At 44.0% G+C, this 16,829-nt stretch overlaps 2 protein-coding genes across 3 annotated transcripts in view; both read right to left on the bottom strand.

Annotated features, from left to right (window-relative positions):
* LOC309546553 (N-acyl-aromatic-L-amino acid amidohydrolase (carboxylate-forming)-like) overlaps positions 1-5,491 on the bottom strand; it is a 41,351-nt gene extending 35,860 nt beyond the window's left edge. Inside the window, exons 1-2 of one of the 2 annotated variants that reach the window (XM_082246303.1) lie at positions 5,347-5,491; positions 2,125-2,372 (exon numbers count right to left, since the gene is read on the bottom strand). In XM_082246303.1, the coding sequence (XP_082102429.1) occupies positions 2,125-2,357 (233 nt within the window). In that variant the 5' untranslated portion in view covers positions 2,358-2,372; positions 5,347-5,491. Of the gene's footprint in view, positions 1-2,124; positions 2,387-5,346 lie in introns of both variants that reach the window. The other variant, XM_082246302.1, reaches the window with a different exon arrangement.
* The window catches only part of MDH2 (malate dehydrogenase 2), a 254,993-nt gene that overhangs the window by 211,055 nt on the left and 27,109 nt on the right, over positions 1-16,829 (bottom strand). The gene's annotated exons all lie outside the window — the stretch shown is intronic.

Genomic DNA, 16,829 nt, shown 5'->3' with positions numbered 1-16,829 from the left:
GACTGTAGGCAAGACACACTTGTTTTGGTACTCCTTATCTGGTTGCCACCACACACGCTTGACAACCAAATATGTTTATTTTGGTCTCATCAGACCACAGGACATGGTTCCAGTAATCCATGTCCTTAGTCTGCTTGTCTTCAGCAAACTGTTTGTGGGATTTCTTGTGCATCATCATTAGAAGAAGCTTCCTTCTGGGACGACAGCCATGCAAACCAATTTGATGCAGTGTGCGGTGTATGTCTGAGCACTGACAGGCTGGACCCCCACCCCTTCCCCTTCAACCTCTGCAGCAATGCTGGCAGCACTCATACGTCTATTTCCCAAAGACAACCTCTGGAAATGACACTGAGCATGTGCACTCACCTTCTTTGATCAACCACGTCGAGGCCTGTTCTGAATGGAACCTGTCCTGTTTAACTGCTGTATGGTCTTGGCCACTGTGCTGCAGCTCAGTTTCAGGGTCTTGGCAATCTTCCTATAACCTAGGCCATCTTTATGTAGAGCAACAATTCTTTTTTTCAGATCCTCAGAGAGTTCTTTGCCATGAGGAGCCATGTTGAACTTCCAGTGACCAGTATGAGAGAGTGAGAGCGATAACACCAAATTTAACAGACCTTCTCCCCATTCACACCTGAGACCTTGTAACACTAATGAGTCACATGACACTGGAGAGGGAAAATGGCCAATTGGGCTCAATTTAGACATTTTCACTTAGGGGTGTACTCACTTTTGTTGCCAGCAGTTTAGACATTAACCACTTAACAGGACAGGTTCTACTCAGAACAGGCCTCGCCATGGTCGACCAAAGAAATTGAGTACATGTGCTCAGCGTCATATCCAGAGGTCGTGTTTGGGAAATAGACGTATGAGTGTTGCCAGCATTGCTGCAGAGGTTGAAGGGGTGGGGGGGTCAGCCTGTCAGTGCTCAGACCATATGTCGCATCACAGACCACACTGCATCAAATTGGTCTGCATGACTGTCGTCCCACAAGGAAGCCTGTTCTAAAGATGATGCACAAGAAAGCCAGCAAACAGTTTCAACAAGCAGACTTAAGACATGGATTACTGGAACCATGTCCTGTGGTCTGATGAGACCAAGATAAACTTATTTGGTTCAGATGGTTTCAAGCAAATGTGGCAGCAACCAGGTGAGGAGTACAAAGACAAAAGTGTCTTGTCTACAGTCAAGCATGGTGGTGGGAGTATCATGGTCTGGGGCTGCATTAGTGCTGCCAGCACTGGGGAGCTACAGTTCATTGAGGGAACCACTAATGCCAACATGTACTGTGACATACTGAAGCAGAGCAAGATCCCCCTCCTTTCGGAGACGACCACTGCCTTGCTAAAGAAGCTTAGGGTAAAGGTGATGGACTGGCCAAGCATGTCTTCATACCTAAACCCTATTGAGCATCTGTGGGGCATCCTCAAATGGAAGGTGGAGGAGCGCAAGGTCTCTAACATCCACCAGCTTCGTGATGTAGTCATGGAGGAGTAGAAGAGGACTCCAGTGGCAACCTGTGAAGCTCTGTGAGCTCCATGCCCAAGAGGGTTAAGGCAGTGCTGGAAAATAATAGTGGCCACACAAAATATTGTCACTTTGGGCCCAATTTGGACATTTTCACTTTGGGGTGTACTCACTTTTGTAGCCAGCGGTTTAGACATTAATGGCTGTGTGTTGAGTTATTTTGAGGGGAAAGAAAATTGACACATGTTGTCACATGAAAAGATATAATAAAATATATACAAAATTTGAGGGGTGTTTTGTGAGATACTGTTTCTTTTTTTCTTTGTGTAAAAAAATAAAAATAAATTAAATATGGGTAATCAGGGTCATTTCATGAACAGGTCCAGAATAATAGAGCTTCCACAATGTTCATGAGCCCTATAAAGCACATTTCACCATTAAATATACCAAAAAGCATCTTCCACATGGACTCAAGTTCATGCTTTGCAAAATTGTGAAATTTAACAAAAACCTTATGATTTTAGTAGATTATTTGACTCATAGAACTCAGAAACTGATTACAGCCTTTATATTATCCAGCAGGAGTACAGCTGAAATGTTCATTAAATAGTACCCTATTCATGTAAAAACGTTTTTAAAAAAACACATAACATTACCTTAGTATTTCATTTGAAAAACAGCGATTGAGGTCTTGGTCTAAGAATCGGACACATTTCTCCACTGCTAGTGGATTGGCTATGCAGGACTCCGCTATAAATGTCTGTCTCTGTATCTCTGAAGGGTCTTTCAACCAGTGTTTAGCAAGTGTGACTCCAGACATCTCATTTCCATGAGTACCTCCAAAAACCACCACTCTTGAAATAGGTGCATTGTGGACAATTGAGCTCATGATTTCCTATAGCAACTTAGCATAAGACACTGGAATTCACAAACATGAAAATGCACGTTATTATGCAGCATGCATGATAATTCCTTTCATTATACACAGAACATTGTAAAAGTAAAATAATTTATTGGGATTATAACATGTGGTCAGCTTTAGGATGGATCTAGTTAACTAAGATTTCTTAAATTATTCAGAATATTACATAATAAGCCTTTTATTGAGTGTGATTTAAAAAAAAAAAATCCTATATGTAATAGATAATTGAATTCAAGAATGTGTTACATTGATTCACATCATAACTTAAAAAGATTCACAGCATAACCTGAAAAAATAATCACAAATTATGTTGTAAACTACAGTAGATATACTGGAAAAGCAAGAGACCTGTCTTATTTATAAAAACAGACGTAACTTTTCTGGCTGACCCAAATACTACAAATGATGAATTGGTTCCAGGGACAATTTTTTGAAGGCTCATAGTCTATTAAAACTGTTGTATTGTGTGGATCTACAAAGACACAGTCCAACAGAGCTCATGCTGGCTGTCCCTTTAACAAGAGGTCATCTAATGTAAATGCCACATTAGTCAATTTTAAGGCCAATTTTCAAGCTTTTGTTTTAAAAAAAAAAAAAAACGCATGGGTAACTGGGCACTTTCATAATGGACCTGTGCGAATGCAAAAGTTAAAAAAAAAATACCGTTCAGCTGGAGCGAGCCTTTAAAGGTTAAAGAATACTTTAACCGCTTGCCGACCGCCGCAAGTACATATACTGTGGCGGTCAGCCCCTCACAGGCAGAGTGACGTATCAGTACGTCACTAGCCTGTGAGGCTCTGGGGAGCGAGCGCGCGCCGCCGGCGGCGCGCTCCCGCGCGGTCACGGACCCCCCCCCCGCGCGTGTCACTCAGCAATTGTCGGGGGAGAGGGAGAAAGGCAGGCAGGCTGTGTAAACAAGCCGCCTGTCATTCTCCCCTGTGTAGAAACAATGATCATACGGTTCTACTATGTAGGACCGTTGATCATTGTTCCTACAGCTCAAGCCACAGCCAATCACAGTTAGAATCACGCCCCTAGGGACACACACACAGCCCCTCCCTCTCAAATAAAGTTAACCCCTTCACTGCCAGTGTCATTTTACAGTAACAGTGCATATGTATAGCACTGATTACTGTAGAAATGTCACTGGTAACCCCAAAAGTGTCAAAAATGTCAGTCAAGGGCCCGATCTGTCCGCCGCAATGTCGCAAAAAAAAAATCGCAGATCGCCACCATTACGCGTTTAAAAAAAAAACAACAAAAATGACAAAAATCTTTCCCTTTGTTAGTAAACGCAATAACTTTTGCGCAAACCAATCAAAATACGCTTTTTGGGATTTTTTTTTACCAAACATATGTAGCATAAAACATATTGGCCGAAAATGTTAAAAAATTTTGATTTTTACATTTTTTTGGGGGGGAATTTCATATAAAAAAATGTGAAAAATATTGTTATTTTTGCAAAATTGACGCTCTTTTTTTGTTTACAGCGCATGATCAAAAAATTGCACAGGTGATCAAATACCACCAAAAGAAAGCTCTGTTTGTGGGAAAAAAAGGACGTCAAATTCGTTTAGGTACAGCGTCGCACGACCGCGCAATTGTCCGTTAAAGTCACGCAGGGCCGAATCGCAAAATACCCCATGGTCTTTCAGCAGCCAAATCCTCCGGGGCTTAAGTGGTTAAATAGCATGCCTGTGGGTGGCTTAAAGCAGAGTTCCAGTTACCTGTCAACAAATTAAAAGTCAGCAGCTTCAAAAAGTGTAGCTGCTGACTTTTAAAAAACTTCCTCCTCCCACTCCTCCTCCCTCCTCCCACTCCTCCTCCCTTCTCCCACTCCTCCCTCCTCCTCCCTCCTCCTCCCTCCTCCTCCCTCCTCCTCCTCACACCAGATCTCCTCTGTAACTCTAAACTAGTACTAAACTGTAGAAATGTTTTAAAGCGTACCAATGTTTGGCGCCATGCCACGAGCGTGCACAATTTTGAAGCATGACATGTTGGGTATCTATTTACTCTGCGTAACATTATCTCTCACATTATAGAAAAAAACTGGGCTAACTTTACTCATTTATTTTTTCTAATTAAAAAAAAGTGTATTTTTTCACAAAAATTGTGTTTGTAGGACCGCTGCGCAAATACGGTGTGACATAAAGTACTGCAACGATCTCTATTTTATTCTCTAGCGTCTCTGCTAAAAAAAATATATAATGTTTGGGGGTTCCAAGTAATTTTCCAGCAAAAAATACTGGTTTTAACTTGTAAACAACAAGTGTTAGAAATAGGCCTGGTCCTTAAGTGGTTAATAAATGATTGCGTAATGGCAATGTCACATTAATGGAGCCGTATCCTCTCTTTTTTACATACTCATTGATGTGAATTCATACTGCAAGAGGGGTGGAAAATTGATCAGCATTGATCATTAAGCGTATTCGAACCACTAATGAGAATGGGGAGGCAATATGATCTGCGGAGTTGCTGTCTTATGGGAGTGGGCCTGACTTGACACAGTGGTGGTGAAATAACACTCTGCATTAACCTTGGAAATGCAGGCTGTAAGCACAGGGAAATGTGTGTCTTTATATAAATAACAGCTCCTGCAGTGCTGGGCAGGGACATGTGCATAGAAGCTGCTATGCATACTAAAACACACCAACATGTACCTCTATAATAAGCCTGTGCGCAAACTACTTAAAATGTTATTCTCAAAAAGTTACATTTGCTTATTGTTATAGCAAAATTGTGAAACCCCCCCAAAAAAAATCAACTACATTCTTATGCCAGGGTAGAAATGTAAATGATTTGTGGTTTACACAGTTCCTTAGCAGTAGAAACCTTTGAGCCGGTGTGCCTTAGGCTGTAAACCTCACAGGCAGTTTCATTTGCAGCCACAAATGATTTTGCAATTCTGCATTGACAAAGTATTTTAGTGTGATCCTGTAGTATGGATTTCACTTACCTAATACTTTGCAGGTCCTCACAAAGATTAAATTTCAGCCGTCATTTTGTTTGCTTTTTTTTAGAGCTAGTAAGTTTTTCTGTGTATATGAAGCACACAACACAGCTCATTAGCTCAAGAACACAGCTTCCTGCTTTAGCCATCCTCACCCCACCCCTTTAAACCTTGGCCACATTTCATATAAGCTGAAACATGCTGAATCAGCACTGCAGTTTATGTAATGTACATACACTTACTCAGGGCTGGCCCAAGACATCATGCTGCCTGGGTCCAAGAATGAAATGCTGCCCCACCCCCCAAATAAAAAAATTCACACCACCAAAAAGCCCCCACATCCATTATTTTATATCATGATAATTAAAACTAAAAATTTAATTCATCAGGAAGTCAGATTTCCATACAACAGCACCCCCCACTTCACATCAGGAGCCCCCCTTTAACATCAGGAGCTCTATACTTAGCATCAGGAGCCCCCTAACAACAAGAGTCTCCTTTTACATCAGAAGTCCCCCCCCTTTGTGTCAGTAGTCCCTACATACATCAGGAGTCTCCCTTTATGTCAGAATTCCTGTTTACATCAGAAGTCTCCCCCTTCACATTAGGAGCTCTCCCACGGCTTTGGTTCTTCTATCCCCTATGTGCGTGCCTGTGTCTTTCTCCTCCGTGCGAGTGCGCAGGTCCGGCCCCGGAACATATATAGGCTGGTGAAGTTAATAAACAGCCTGCTGGCCCCGACCTCCATATCCACCAGTGGCTGAGCATGGAACTATCTTCTCCATGCGGAGCTGGTGCCTTCCTGCCATTGACTGAGCCAGGGAGGGGATGGAGAGTGTGCACAGCCTGAAGGAAGCGGTGCAGCCATTGAATGGGACATCAGAGCAGCTCGTGGGGAATTCGGCACCTTGACCCCCCCCCCCCCCTAGGGTGACAACATTTTCAAAATGACTTTCAGGATCAATTTTGCTAAGTATGGGGGGGGGGGGGGGGTTGGAGGAATGTAGTTTCAGTTCAGGGTTGATCTGCGGCAGGGGTGATTTGTCGGGCGAATGGCTGGTGTTAGCACTTTAATCATCCCAACACCATGCTTGATATGGTGTCAGGATGATCAAACCACATTATTTCTATTACTACATTGTAATATTTATTTAAATAATTTAAATCACCATAATGCAGAATCAGTGAGAACCCTGAGCTTGTTACTTGCCACCAGATGCAGTGTGCCACCATTCCCTGCCGCCAGATGCAGCGTGTGACTTGCCACCATCGCCTGCCGCCAGATGCAACATGACATTTGCCACCGCCACCTGATGCAGTTTGTCACTTGCCACGTCACCTGCTTCCAGATGCAGCGTGTCACTTGCCACCGTCACCTTCCACCAGATGCAGCATGTCACTTGCCACCGTTGCCTGCCACCAGATGCAGCATGTCATTTGCCAAGTCACCTGCTTCCAGATGCAGCGTTGCACTTGCCACTGTCAGCTGCAGCCAGATGCAGCATGTTACTTGCCACTGTCACCTGCCACCCGATGCAACATGTCACTTGCCACCTGTTACCAGATGCAGCTTGTCACTTGCCACGTCGCCTGCCACCAGATGCAACGTGTCACTTGCCACTGTCGCTTGTTACCAGAGAGAGGGCAGGGAGAGAAAGAGAGGGGGGGCAGAGAGAGGAGGGGCAGGGCGAGAGAGAGGAAGCAGAGAGAGAGGGGGTCTGTTGGCTGCTTGTTTAATCCTCCGCCCTCACATCCCCTCCACAGATGCAGCACACTTGCAGGGAGAAGGGATATGTGTGTGACAAGCTCAGGCATGCTGGTTGGAGCAGTGTGCGGGTCCCCTCCTTCTAGGACAGCTGCAGTGAGTCGGCTATCACCCGCTGCCCGCACAGTAACACCAGGGATGATCGGGAGGATGGAGCGGCAGCAGCTGTTGGAGGACTTCCGCCCCCGCCCACCACCTATCTGACACCTATCACAGAGCCAAAGGAAGTGCTCCAAAACCCTATTTTCTCTGTGCTACAGGTGGTGGGAGGGCCAACAGAGAGAGGAAGCCTGCAGCTTCAGCAGCAACAGAGAAGCCTGAAGTTCCCTGAACCCTAAAGCTCCCAGCACACGCTCCCTCCCCCCTCAACATTGCGCCCGTGCCTCTCTTCTGCATGCTGCACACCCTACCCTCCAGCCCAGACCGCCACTGATTTTCCACCCCTATCAGAGTTCCGCCTGGGTCCAAAAAAAAACCACCGGGACCCATGGTAGGGCCGGCCCTGCACTTACTGCAAGGGAAGTAATGAGTTCCTCCAAAAGCAGCCTGCTGCCAGCAGGTTGTCTAGGGTTGTCCACTTTATCCCTCTAAACCCAGGGCTGTCCCAAGACATTGAGCTGACTGAGTCCAAGAATAAAATGCTGCCCCCACCCCCTCAAAAAAAAAAATCATGCCCATAATGACCAGGCCATTTTTTGCAATTTGGCACTGCGTGATTTTTACTGACAATGCAATGCTGTATCCAAATGAAATTTATGTCATTTTTTCCCCACAAATAGAGCTTTCTTTTGGTGGTATTTGATCACCACTGGAATTTTTATTTTTTGCGATATAAATGAAAAAAGACCAAAGATTTTTTTCAGCATGAAGAAGGCGGTGCGGCATTTGAATGGGACATCAGAGCGGCCTGTGGGGAATTTGGCACCCAGCCCCCCCCCCCCCCCGGGTGACAACATTTTCAAAATGCCTTTCAGGGACAATTTTGCTAAGTACGGGTGAGGGGGTTGGAGGAATGTAGTCTCAGGGTTGATCAGCGGCGGGGTGATTTGTCAGACAAATGGCTGGTGTTAGCACTTAAATCATCCCAACACCATGCTTGATATGGTGATCAAACCACATTATTTCTATTACTACATTGTAATTTATATTTAAATAATTTAAATCGCCATAATGCAGAATCAGTGAGAACCCTGAGCTTGTCACTTGCCACCAGATGCAGTCTGCCACAGTTGCCTGCCGCCAGATGCAGCGTGTCATTTGCCACCATCGCCTGCCGCCAGATGCAACATGACATTTGCCACCGCCGCCTGCCGCCAGATGCCGTTTGTCACTTGCCACCGTCACCAGATGCAGCATGTCACTTGCCATCGTTGCCTGCCACCCCAAGGAATTTGCTGAAAGGCATTATGAGCCCATTGAATATTTCATTTAGAGTGTTTGAAAAATGACAAAAAAAAAAAAAAAGGAATTTTTTTTTTTCCACACAAAGTTGTCATTGCTGCATCCACCTAGGTAAGTATGATTCCATAAAAAAAAAAAAAAAACATACTTCTTTTATAAATCTAACCAGTCAGGTGCAGCTGTAAGCATTTCAAAGAACAGTTTGTATTGTTGCAAACGCTTCTTCATTTCCAAAATGCTGCCTCTCCTTTTCTGAATTTCAGGGGGAGAAATCGGGAAAGAGCATGATTTTCAAGCCATTAAGCAGGAGTTTACCAATGTCACAGAGATGAGTTCTTTATCCCTGTAATTTAGTAAGCATATGAACATGAATTCTGGCAGATTGACAAGAGGAAAAGGTCTGGTAGGGACTTGGTGTGCATACTCTATCGCAAATAACAGTGAAAGATTGTCTCTACCTATAGTAGTAAGAAGCCATTGTTTAGCAAATTCAGTTGGGTTGGCTCCTTCAACTTCCTCTGGGAACACCACCGCCCTGATGTTATTACAACTCAGCCTTTTTCCAGGTCCTCAGATTCAAATGTGGCTGCATCCGCCCGCACCAAAGCTACCTTAAAACCTGATTTTGCGGGCCCCGTGACATCTTTTAGGTCATGGACTTAGCCCTACAATGCAAATGTGTGCTCCCTGATATGTTGGCGATCTTGTCCTGAATGAGATAGGTCTTCTCTCATGCAGTGCATCTGTATAGTTGCAGTGCACATATACAGTATAGCTGTGCAGGGCTTTGAATGAAGACTACCATAGAAGGAAGCTAGACACAGGGGGGACTGTCAGTGTAGCTGGAAGTGCTCTGGGGTCTCAGCTCACAATCTACAATCATCCCTATACATTAAAGGAACAGGAAGTACAGGCAGCCACACTAATGCCCCGTACACACGTTCCGATAATCATACGATAAAACTCGCTTTCGACCTGATCGCACGATAATCTGATCGTTCGTACACAGCTTTCAACAGCCGATCACGACAGCTGGTCCAACAAAATCCGAAGGGACAAACAGGAAAACTTCTGTCGTACGATAGCCCCGCTAACGACAATCGTTTCATCAGTACACTATGCGTCCGCTAAAAATCGATCGACAAAGACCACGCATGACCAGAAACACTAAAATAGCACGGAAAAAGCCTGGCTGCCATTGTTTTTGTTTTGCACCATCTGATACGTAGCTAAGCAACCAGGAAGCTTTTCCCTAATCGTACGACAAAAATCATACGGTTTGTACGCATTGTTAAATTCGATGTTAGTATCATGCAACAAAATGCGAACGATAAGTCGTCCGATTATCTGAACATGTGTACGGGGCATAAGTCTACGTTTTCACTAGTGCAACTTGTCATGCAACTTTGGACACAAAGTTACATGACAAGTCACAGCCCTTGTCCTGTGTGGATGGGTCTTTTTCTATTTCTTCATTTTCTCATGAATTAAGGATGTACAAAGCATCCTTACTGTTCAGAGAAAACTGGGCAGGAACCTATGATCATCTCCTCCCATTCTGTATATGCCCACTGGCTACACAGGAACAGTGTCCCTCCCTGGAAGTGATGTCACTAGCCTTCAGTAACCACACCAGTGGCGGCCGGTGTACTGAGGGCGCAGGGGTGCCGCCGCCCCATCCATGTGTCCGGCCCCCTAATCTGCATGCAGGGGCGCCGGACGCATGGAGTTCAATGGGGATTTTTTTTTTTTAATCACCTGATTAGAGCCAGAGGCTCTAATAGGGCGATGCAAAGGGTGGACCCGGGGCGCAGAGCAGTGCGTCCCGAGCCCACCCATTGTGTGACAATAGCGAATGAAAATTTGCTATTGTCACACCGATCCTCCTCCTGGCCAATCAGGAAGCGTGTCCGATACGCGCTTCCTGATTGGCCGCAAGGCAAACCCCATGCCATTGGCCGAGGAGGAGGCGGGAGCTGAAGGACTGGAGGAGACGTGCCGCCGGTCACCGGGACTGAGGAGAAGCCGCCCACCGCCGCTGCTGCTCCAGGTAAGTAAGGGGGCACGCACGCTGATCTCTGCATTGGGGGCATGTATGCTGGTCACTGCATTGGGGGCACGCACGCTGATCTCTGCATTGGGGGCACGCACGCTGATCTCTGCATTGGGAGCATGTATGCTGGTCACTACATTGGGGGCATATATGCTGGTCACTACATTGGGGGCACGCACGCTGATCTCTGCATTGGGGGCATGTATGCTGGTCACTACATTGGGGGCATGTACACTGGGTCACTGCATTGGGGGCATATATGCTGGTCACTGCATTGGGGGCACGCACGCTGATCTCTGCATTGGGGGCATGTACGCTGGTCACTACATTGGGGGCATGTACGCTGGTCACTGCATTGGGGGCATGTACGCTGGTCACTGCATTGGGGGCATGTACGCTGGTCACTACATTGGGGGCATTTACGCTGGTCACTGCATTGGGGGCATGTACGCTGGTCACTGCATTGGGGGAATGGTATGTTGGTCACTGCATTGAAGGGGCATGTATGCTGGTCTCTGCATTGGGGGTATGTACGCTGGTCACTGCATTGGGGGCACGCACGCTGATCTCTGCATTGGGGGCATGTATGCTGGTCACTGCATTGGGGGCATGTATGCTGGTCACTGCATTGAAGGGGGCATGCACGCTGATCTCTGCATTGGGGGCATGTATGCTGGTCACTGCATTGGGGGCATGTATGCTGGTCACTTTTTTTTTTTTCAATTTTGACACATAAGGCTGAACTTAGCTCACATTAATGCTTGCAGGGGAGAATTTAGGACTTTACTTCCCCCTTAACTTATGCAGATAATAAATATATTCTGATGTGACACACCAGGTGTTTTATGCAATGTGTCACTTGTTTTTCACTTGGCTTTTTGTGGCCTCGAACATGCCTTGTACTTTTACAATTAAAGTACCAATGGTCAACAGCCTTTGCGGGATTAAAACCCTTTAGTGATGGTCCATTCATGTTGGTCATCAACAAATCACTTAAACTTTCTTGATGCATTGATAAACTGAACTTATTTTTTACAAAGTTCATTAACCACTTGCCGTCTGCTCACTCGAGCACTACTGTAGCAAAGTGGTTCATTATCGTCTGGCGACGTAGACCTCCCCGATCGTCGGGGAATCGAGTGTGGAGATCCGTCTGCTTGTGTAAACACAAGCGGGCGGATCTCCTAAGTGACAGGCAGGGTCAGATTGCAGGGTTCAGCATAGCTGAACATGCGATCTGTCCTTGTGTCACTCAGTCACCTCCCCCCACACACGTTAGTAAGCACCAGGCATACATTAACCCCTCCCTCTCCAATAAAATTAACCCCTTCCCTGCCAGTGTCATTTTTACAGTAACAGTGCATATATATAGCACTGATTACTGTAGTAATGTCACTGGTACCCCCAAAAGTGTCAAAAATGTCAGTTAGGGGTCCGATCTGTCCGCCACAATGTCGCAGTCCCGCAAAAAAAAAAATCGCAGATCGCCGCCATTACTCGTTAAAAAAAAAAAAACACCAAAAATGACAGAAATCTTTCCCTTAGTTAGTAAACGCAATAACTTTTGCGCAAACCAATCAAAATACGCTTATTGTGATTTTTTTTACCAAACATAGGTAGCAGAAAACAAATTGGCCAAAAATTTTAAAAAATGTAGATTTTTACATTTTTTGGGGGGGAATTTCATATAAAAAAAATGTGAAAAATATTGTTATTTTTTCAAAATTTACGCTCTTTTTTTGTTTATAGCGCAAAAAGTAAAAATAGCACAGGTGATCAAATACCACCAAAAGAAAGCTCTGTTTTTTTTTTTTTTTCTCTTGTCTCTCTTTCCTTTTCCCCTTGTTCTTTCTTTTTCTGTATTTCTTTATCACATCCCCCCTCCCTCTCCTCCTTCTCTGCCCTCCACTGTCTTCTCGCCAACATACTGGACGGCTTTTCTACCTCTCATTCTGTCTCCTCTAACCATCAAGTGGCGCCATGTGTGCACCGTCCATAGGGGTTTATCTTCTCCCCATACGGTGCCACTTGCATATGACCTTACTGGCTAAAGACTATCATACCCTTCACTGTATTGACTGTTATCTGTTGTTTAAGTTGACTGGCCCACCGTAGTGGGACACACTTTGGATGTTTTTCTTCTTTGGTCTTCTTATGCCTACGAAAGTTTCAGTTATGCACTTGCCTTCTTAACGATACTGCCTCTTTTGACATACTGCCATGCATTGCGAGAAGTTTGTCTACTGTGGTTGTTTCATGTGTGACATGTTGTTATCCCTTTTTTGTGTATCTCAATAAACTTCATATTTGAAAAAAAAAAAAGAAAGCTCTGTTTGTGGGAAAAAAAGGATGTATATTTAGTTTGGGTACGGCGTCGCACAACCGCGCAATTGTCAGTTAAAGTCGCATAGTGCCGAATCGCAAAAAGTGGCCCAGACGTAAGACAGCAAAATCCTCTAGTGGTAAAGTGGTTAAGCTGAATCCTCTCTCATAACATGCGATTGAGACAGGCAACACAGACACTATAGACAAAACTGGAAATCTGTCTTTGTTGAAGAATGCCAAATTCAGAAGTTTACTCAGTATCTTTCTTTTTCCAAGGACTTTAAATTCATACCACTCACTGTGGATTGTATGCATGCATTTGTCATGCATTTCAGGCAGTGAGAGTTGTTTCTGGAAATGCTGAGCCAATGGTGTAATGTCATCAACACCATAGTCTTGTAGTGCTTTTCCCAATGGCCAGGCAAAGGTATCAAACACTGCCATGGAACGTTCAATATTCCCCTGAAAGAGAAAACGCTCTTCTAGATATTTTACTCCATACTGAATCAAATTGTCCTTTTCATGCTGGATCAAGGAAGTTGCAGTATGCAGAGTCCATGCAATTATTCATCTTGATGCAGTCCTTTGAGTGATGTTCCAGTTAGAAATCTCTCCTTATACTGTTTTGGCACATCTTTGAGTGATTTTAAAGAAGAAATTGCACTTAAAAGTATACTAGTCTTTTTTTTGGATACAAATATCAAACATGTTATACTTACCTCCTCTGTGCAGTGGTTTTGCACAGGACAACCCAGATCCTCCTCTTTTCAGGGTTCCTTGCTGGCGCTCCTGGCCCCTCTATCCTGCTGAGTGCCCCCACAGCAAGCAGCTTGCTACAGGGAAACTCAAGCTAAGCCACAGCTCTGTGTGCCCATTCAGACACAGAGCCGTGGCCCGGCCCCGCCTCCTCTCTCTCCTCATTGGCTCACTGATTTTGATTAAGAGCAGCAGGAGCCAATGGAGCCTGCTTCTGTGTCTCAGCCGATCATGAAGGAGACTCCCGGACTGCTGAATCTTTCATGCAACATCGCTGGATCAAAATGGGGCTCAGGTAAGTATTAGGGGGCTGCTGCACACATAGAATGCATTAAGATATAAAAAAAAAAATCTTCTGCCTTTAAAACTACTTTAAGAAAAGTTCTACCCCTTGAAATAAAAGGGAGATGTTCTTAATAATTTCTAGGTAGTCAAGCATGTGAACAAATTTAAAATCAGTTAGATTTTTTTCAACAAAATGTGCAATATTCCACACTTTCAAGGTGGACTATCGCACATTTCCAGTCTTTGACAAGTGCAGAGAGAGCACTCACTTTGCTTGACACCTATCTTTGTCATGCAAGTATTGAAATTTCTGGATTTTTTTTCATGAAAACTTTTTTTTTTTTTCATTCAACCCAAAACTAGTGGTGTGTACTGTACTAGGCCTAACTCTTGTACTCCTCCTTTGTCAGTCGATCCATCTGGCATTACAGGGAGTGCAGAATTATTAGGCAAATGAGTATTTTTGAGGATTAATTTTATTATTGAACAACAACCATGTTCTCAATGAACCCAAAAAACTCATTAATATCAAAGCTGACTATTTTTGGAAGTAGTTTTTAGTTTGTTTTTAGTTTTAGCTATTTTAGGGGGATATCTGTGTGTGAAGGTGACTATTACTGTGCATAATTATTAGGCAACTTAACAAAAATCAAAGATACAGTGTATCCATTTCAATTATTTATTTTTACCAGTGAAACCAATATAACATCTCAACATTCACAAATATACATTTCTGACATTCAAAAACAAAACAAAAACAAATCAGTGACCAATATAGCCACCTTTCTTTGCAAGGACACTCAAAAGCCTGCCATCCATGGATTCTGTCAGTGTTTTGATCTGTTCACCATCAACATTGCGTGCAGCAGCAACCACAGCCTCCCAGACACTGTTCAGAGAGGTGTACTGTTTTCCCTCCTTGTAAATCTCACATTTGATGATGGACCACAGGTTCTCAATGGGGTTCAGATCAGGTGAACAAGGAGGCCATGTCATTAGCTTTTCTTCTTTTATACCCTTTCTTGCCAGCCACGCTGTGGAGTACTTGGACGCGTGTGATGGAGCATTGTCCTGCATGAAAATCATGTTTTTCTTGAAGGATGCAGACTTCTTCCTGTACCACTGCTTGAAGAAGGTGTCTTCCAGAAACTGGCAGTAGGACTGGGAGTTGAGCTTGACTCCATCCTTAACCCGAAAAGGCCCCACAAGCTCATCTTTGATGATACCAGCCCAAACCAGTACTCCACCTCCACCTTGCTGGCGTCTGAGTCGGACTGGAGCTCTCTGCCCTATACCAATCCAGCCACGGGCCCATCCATCTGGCCCATCAAGACTCGCTCTCATTTCATCAGTCCATAAAACCTTTGAAAAATCAGTCTTGAGATATTTCTTGGCCCAGTCTTGACGTTTCAGCTTGTGTGTCTTGTTCAGTGGTGGTCGTCTTTCAGCCTTTCTTACCTTGGCCATGTCTCTGAGTATTGCACACCTTGTGCTTTTGGGCACTCCAGTGATGTTGCAGCTCTGAAATATGGCCAAACTGGTGGCAAGTGGCATCTTGGCAGCTGCACGCTTGACTTTTCTCAGTTCATGGGCTATTTTGCGCCTTGGTTTTTCCACACGCTTCTTGCGACCCTGTTGACTATTTTGAATGAAATGCTTGATTGTTCGATGATCACGCTTCAGAAGCTTTGCAATTTTAAGAGTGCTGCATCCCTCTGCAAGATATCTCACTATTTTTGACTTTTCTGAGCCTGTCAAGTCCTTCTTTTGACCCATTTTGCCCAAGGAAAGGAAGTTGCCTAATAATTATGCACACCTGATATAGGGTGTTGATGTCATTAGACCACACCCCTTCTCATTACAGAGATGCACATCACCTAATATGCTTAATTGGTAGTAGGCTTTCGAGCCTATACAGCTTGGAGTAAGACAACATGCATAAAGAGGATGATGTGGTCAAAATACTAATTTGCCTAATAATTCTGCACTCCCTGTAAACTAACATATTTAACCTCCTTTAGCTCGCAGATGAGTTCTTTCTGGATTACAGTTCCAATATGTCAGATTAATTCCTTGCACTCCTCTCTCACAGCAAGCACTAGTTTTCCTGTCAGCTCTAACAATCCTCCAAAGTCTGTATATGGCTTAATGTTTTTTGCAACATATTAGGCCACATTAAAAAGAACTTTCATGTGGTTAAACATACCTTGATCCATCTTCCTATTACATACAGCCAATGGTTTCCTCTGGTTCAACTATGGGTATAGGATTGTGTATATGGGAGTGTATGTTTTTTTTTTTTATTGGTTGAGCTAGATGGACTTTTTTTTCAACCTATGTACAGTGGATATAAAAAGTCTACACACCCCTGTTAAAACATCAGGTTTCTGTGATGTCAAAAAATTGAGATGATAAATTATTTCAGAACTTTTTCCACCTTTAATGCAACCTATAAACTGTACAACTCAATTGAAAAACAATAATATAAATAAGTTGCGCTAAAAAATGAAACATATAATGTGATTATATGGTATAAAAAAGTCAGTAATAATGTCCAAACAATGGAAACATGAAGTGAGGTAACTGTGCAGGTACCGCTTACCGGAAACAAGATATGTGAAAGCCAAATAATAATAACTCCAAAAGACCTCAAGAAGTAGACCCCGGTGGACCTTGCAGTTCCCACGTAGATCTCCTCAGTAGGGTATTGGCATGTGAAATACAAAAAAGCAAAACGCCATAGCGTAAAGCCAAAATAACAAAAGCAAAAAAGTGACACCCAAAGTGATTGGGGGCGCCAAAGTTCCCGTGTTGAAGAGTGAATCTAGTGAGTAGACGTGAATATAGAAGAGAGACTCAATCCCCACAAGAACTCAATAGGTACTTCTTACCAGAGTGTGAAAA

The sequence above is a fragment of the Pelophylax lessonae genome (assembly GCF_965119305.1).
Source record: "Pelophylax lessonae genome assembly, chromosome: 2".
Taxonomy (NCBI): domain Eukaryota; kingdom Metazoa; phylum Chordata; class Amphibia; order Anura; family Ranidae; genus Pelophylax; species Pelophylax lessonae.
This window is presented reverse-complemented; position numbering and strand designations above follow the sequence as displayed.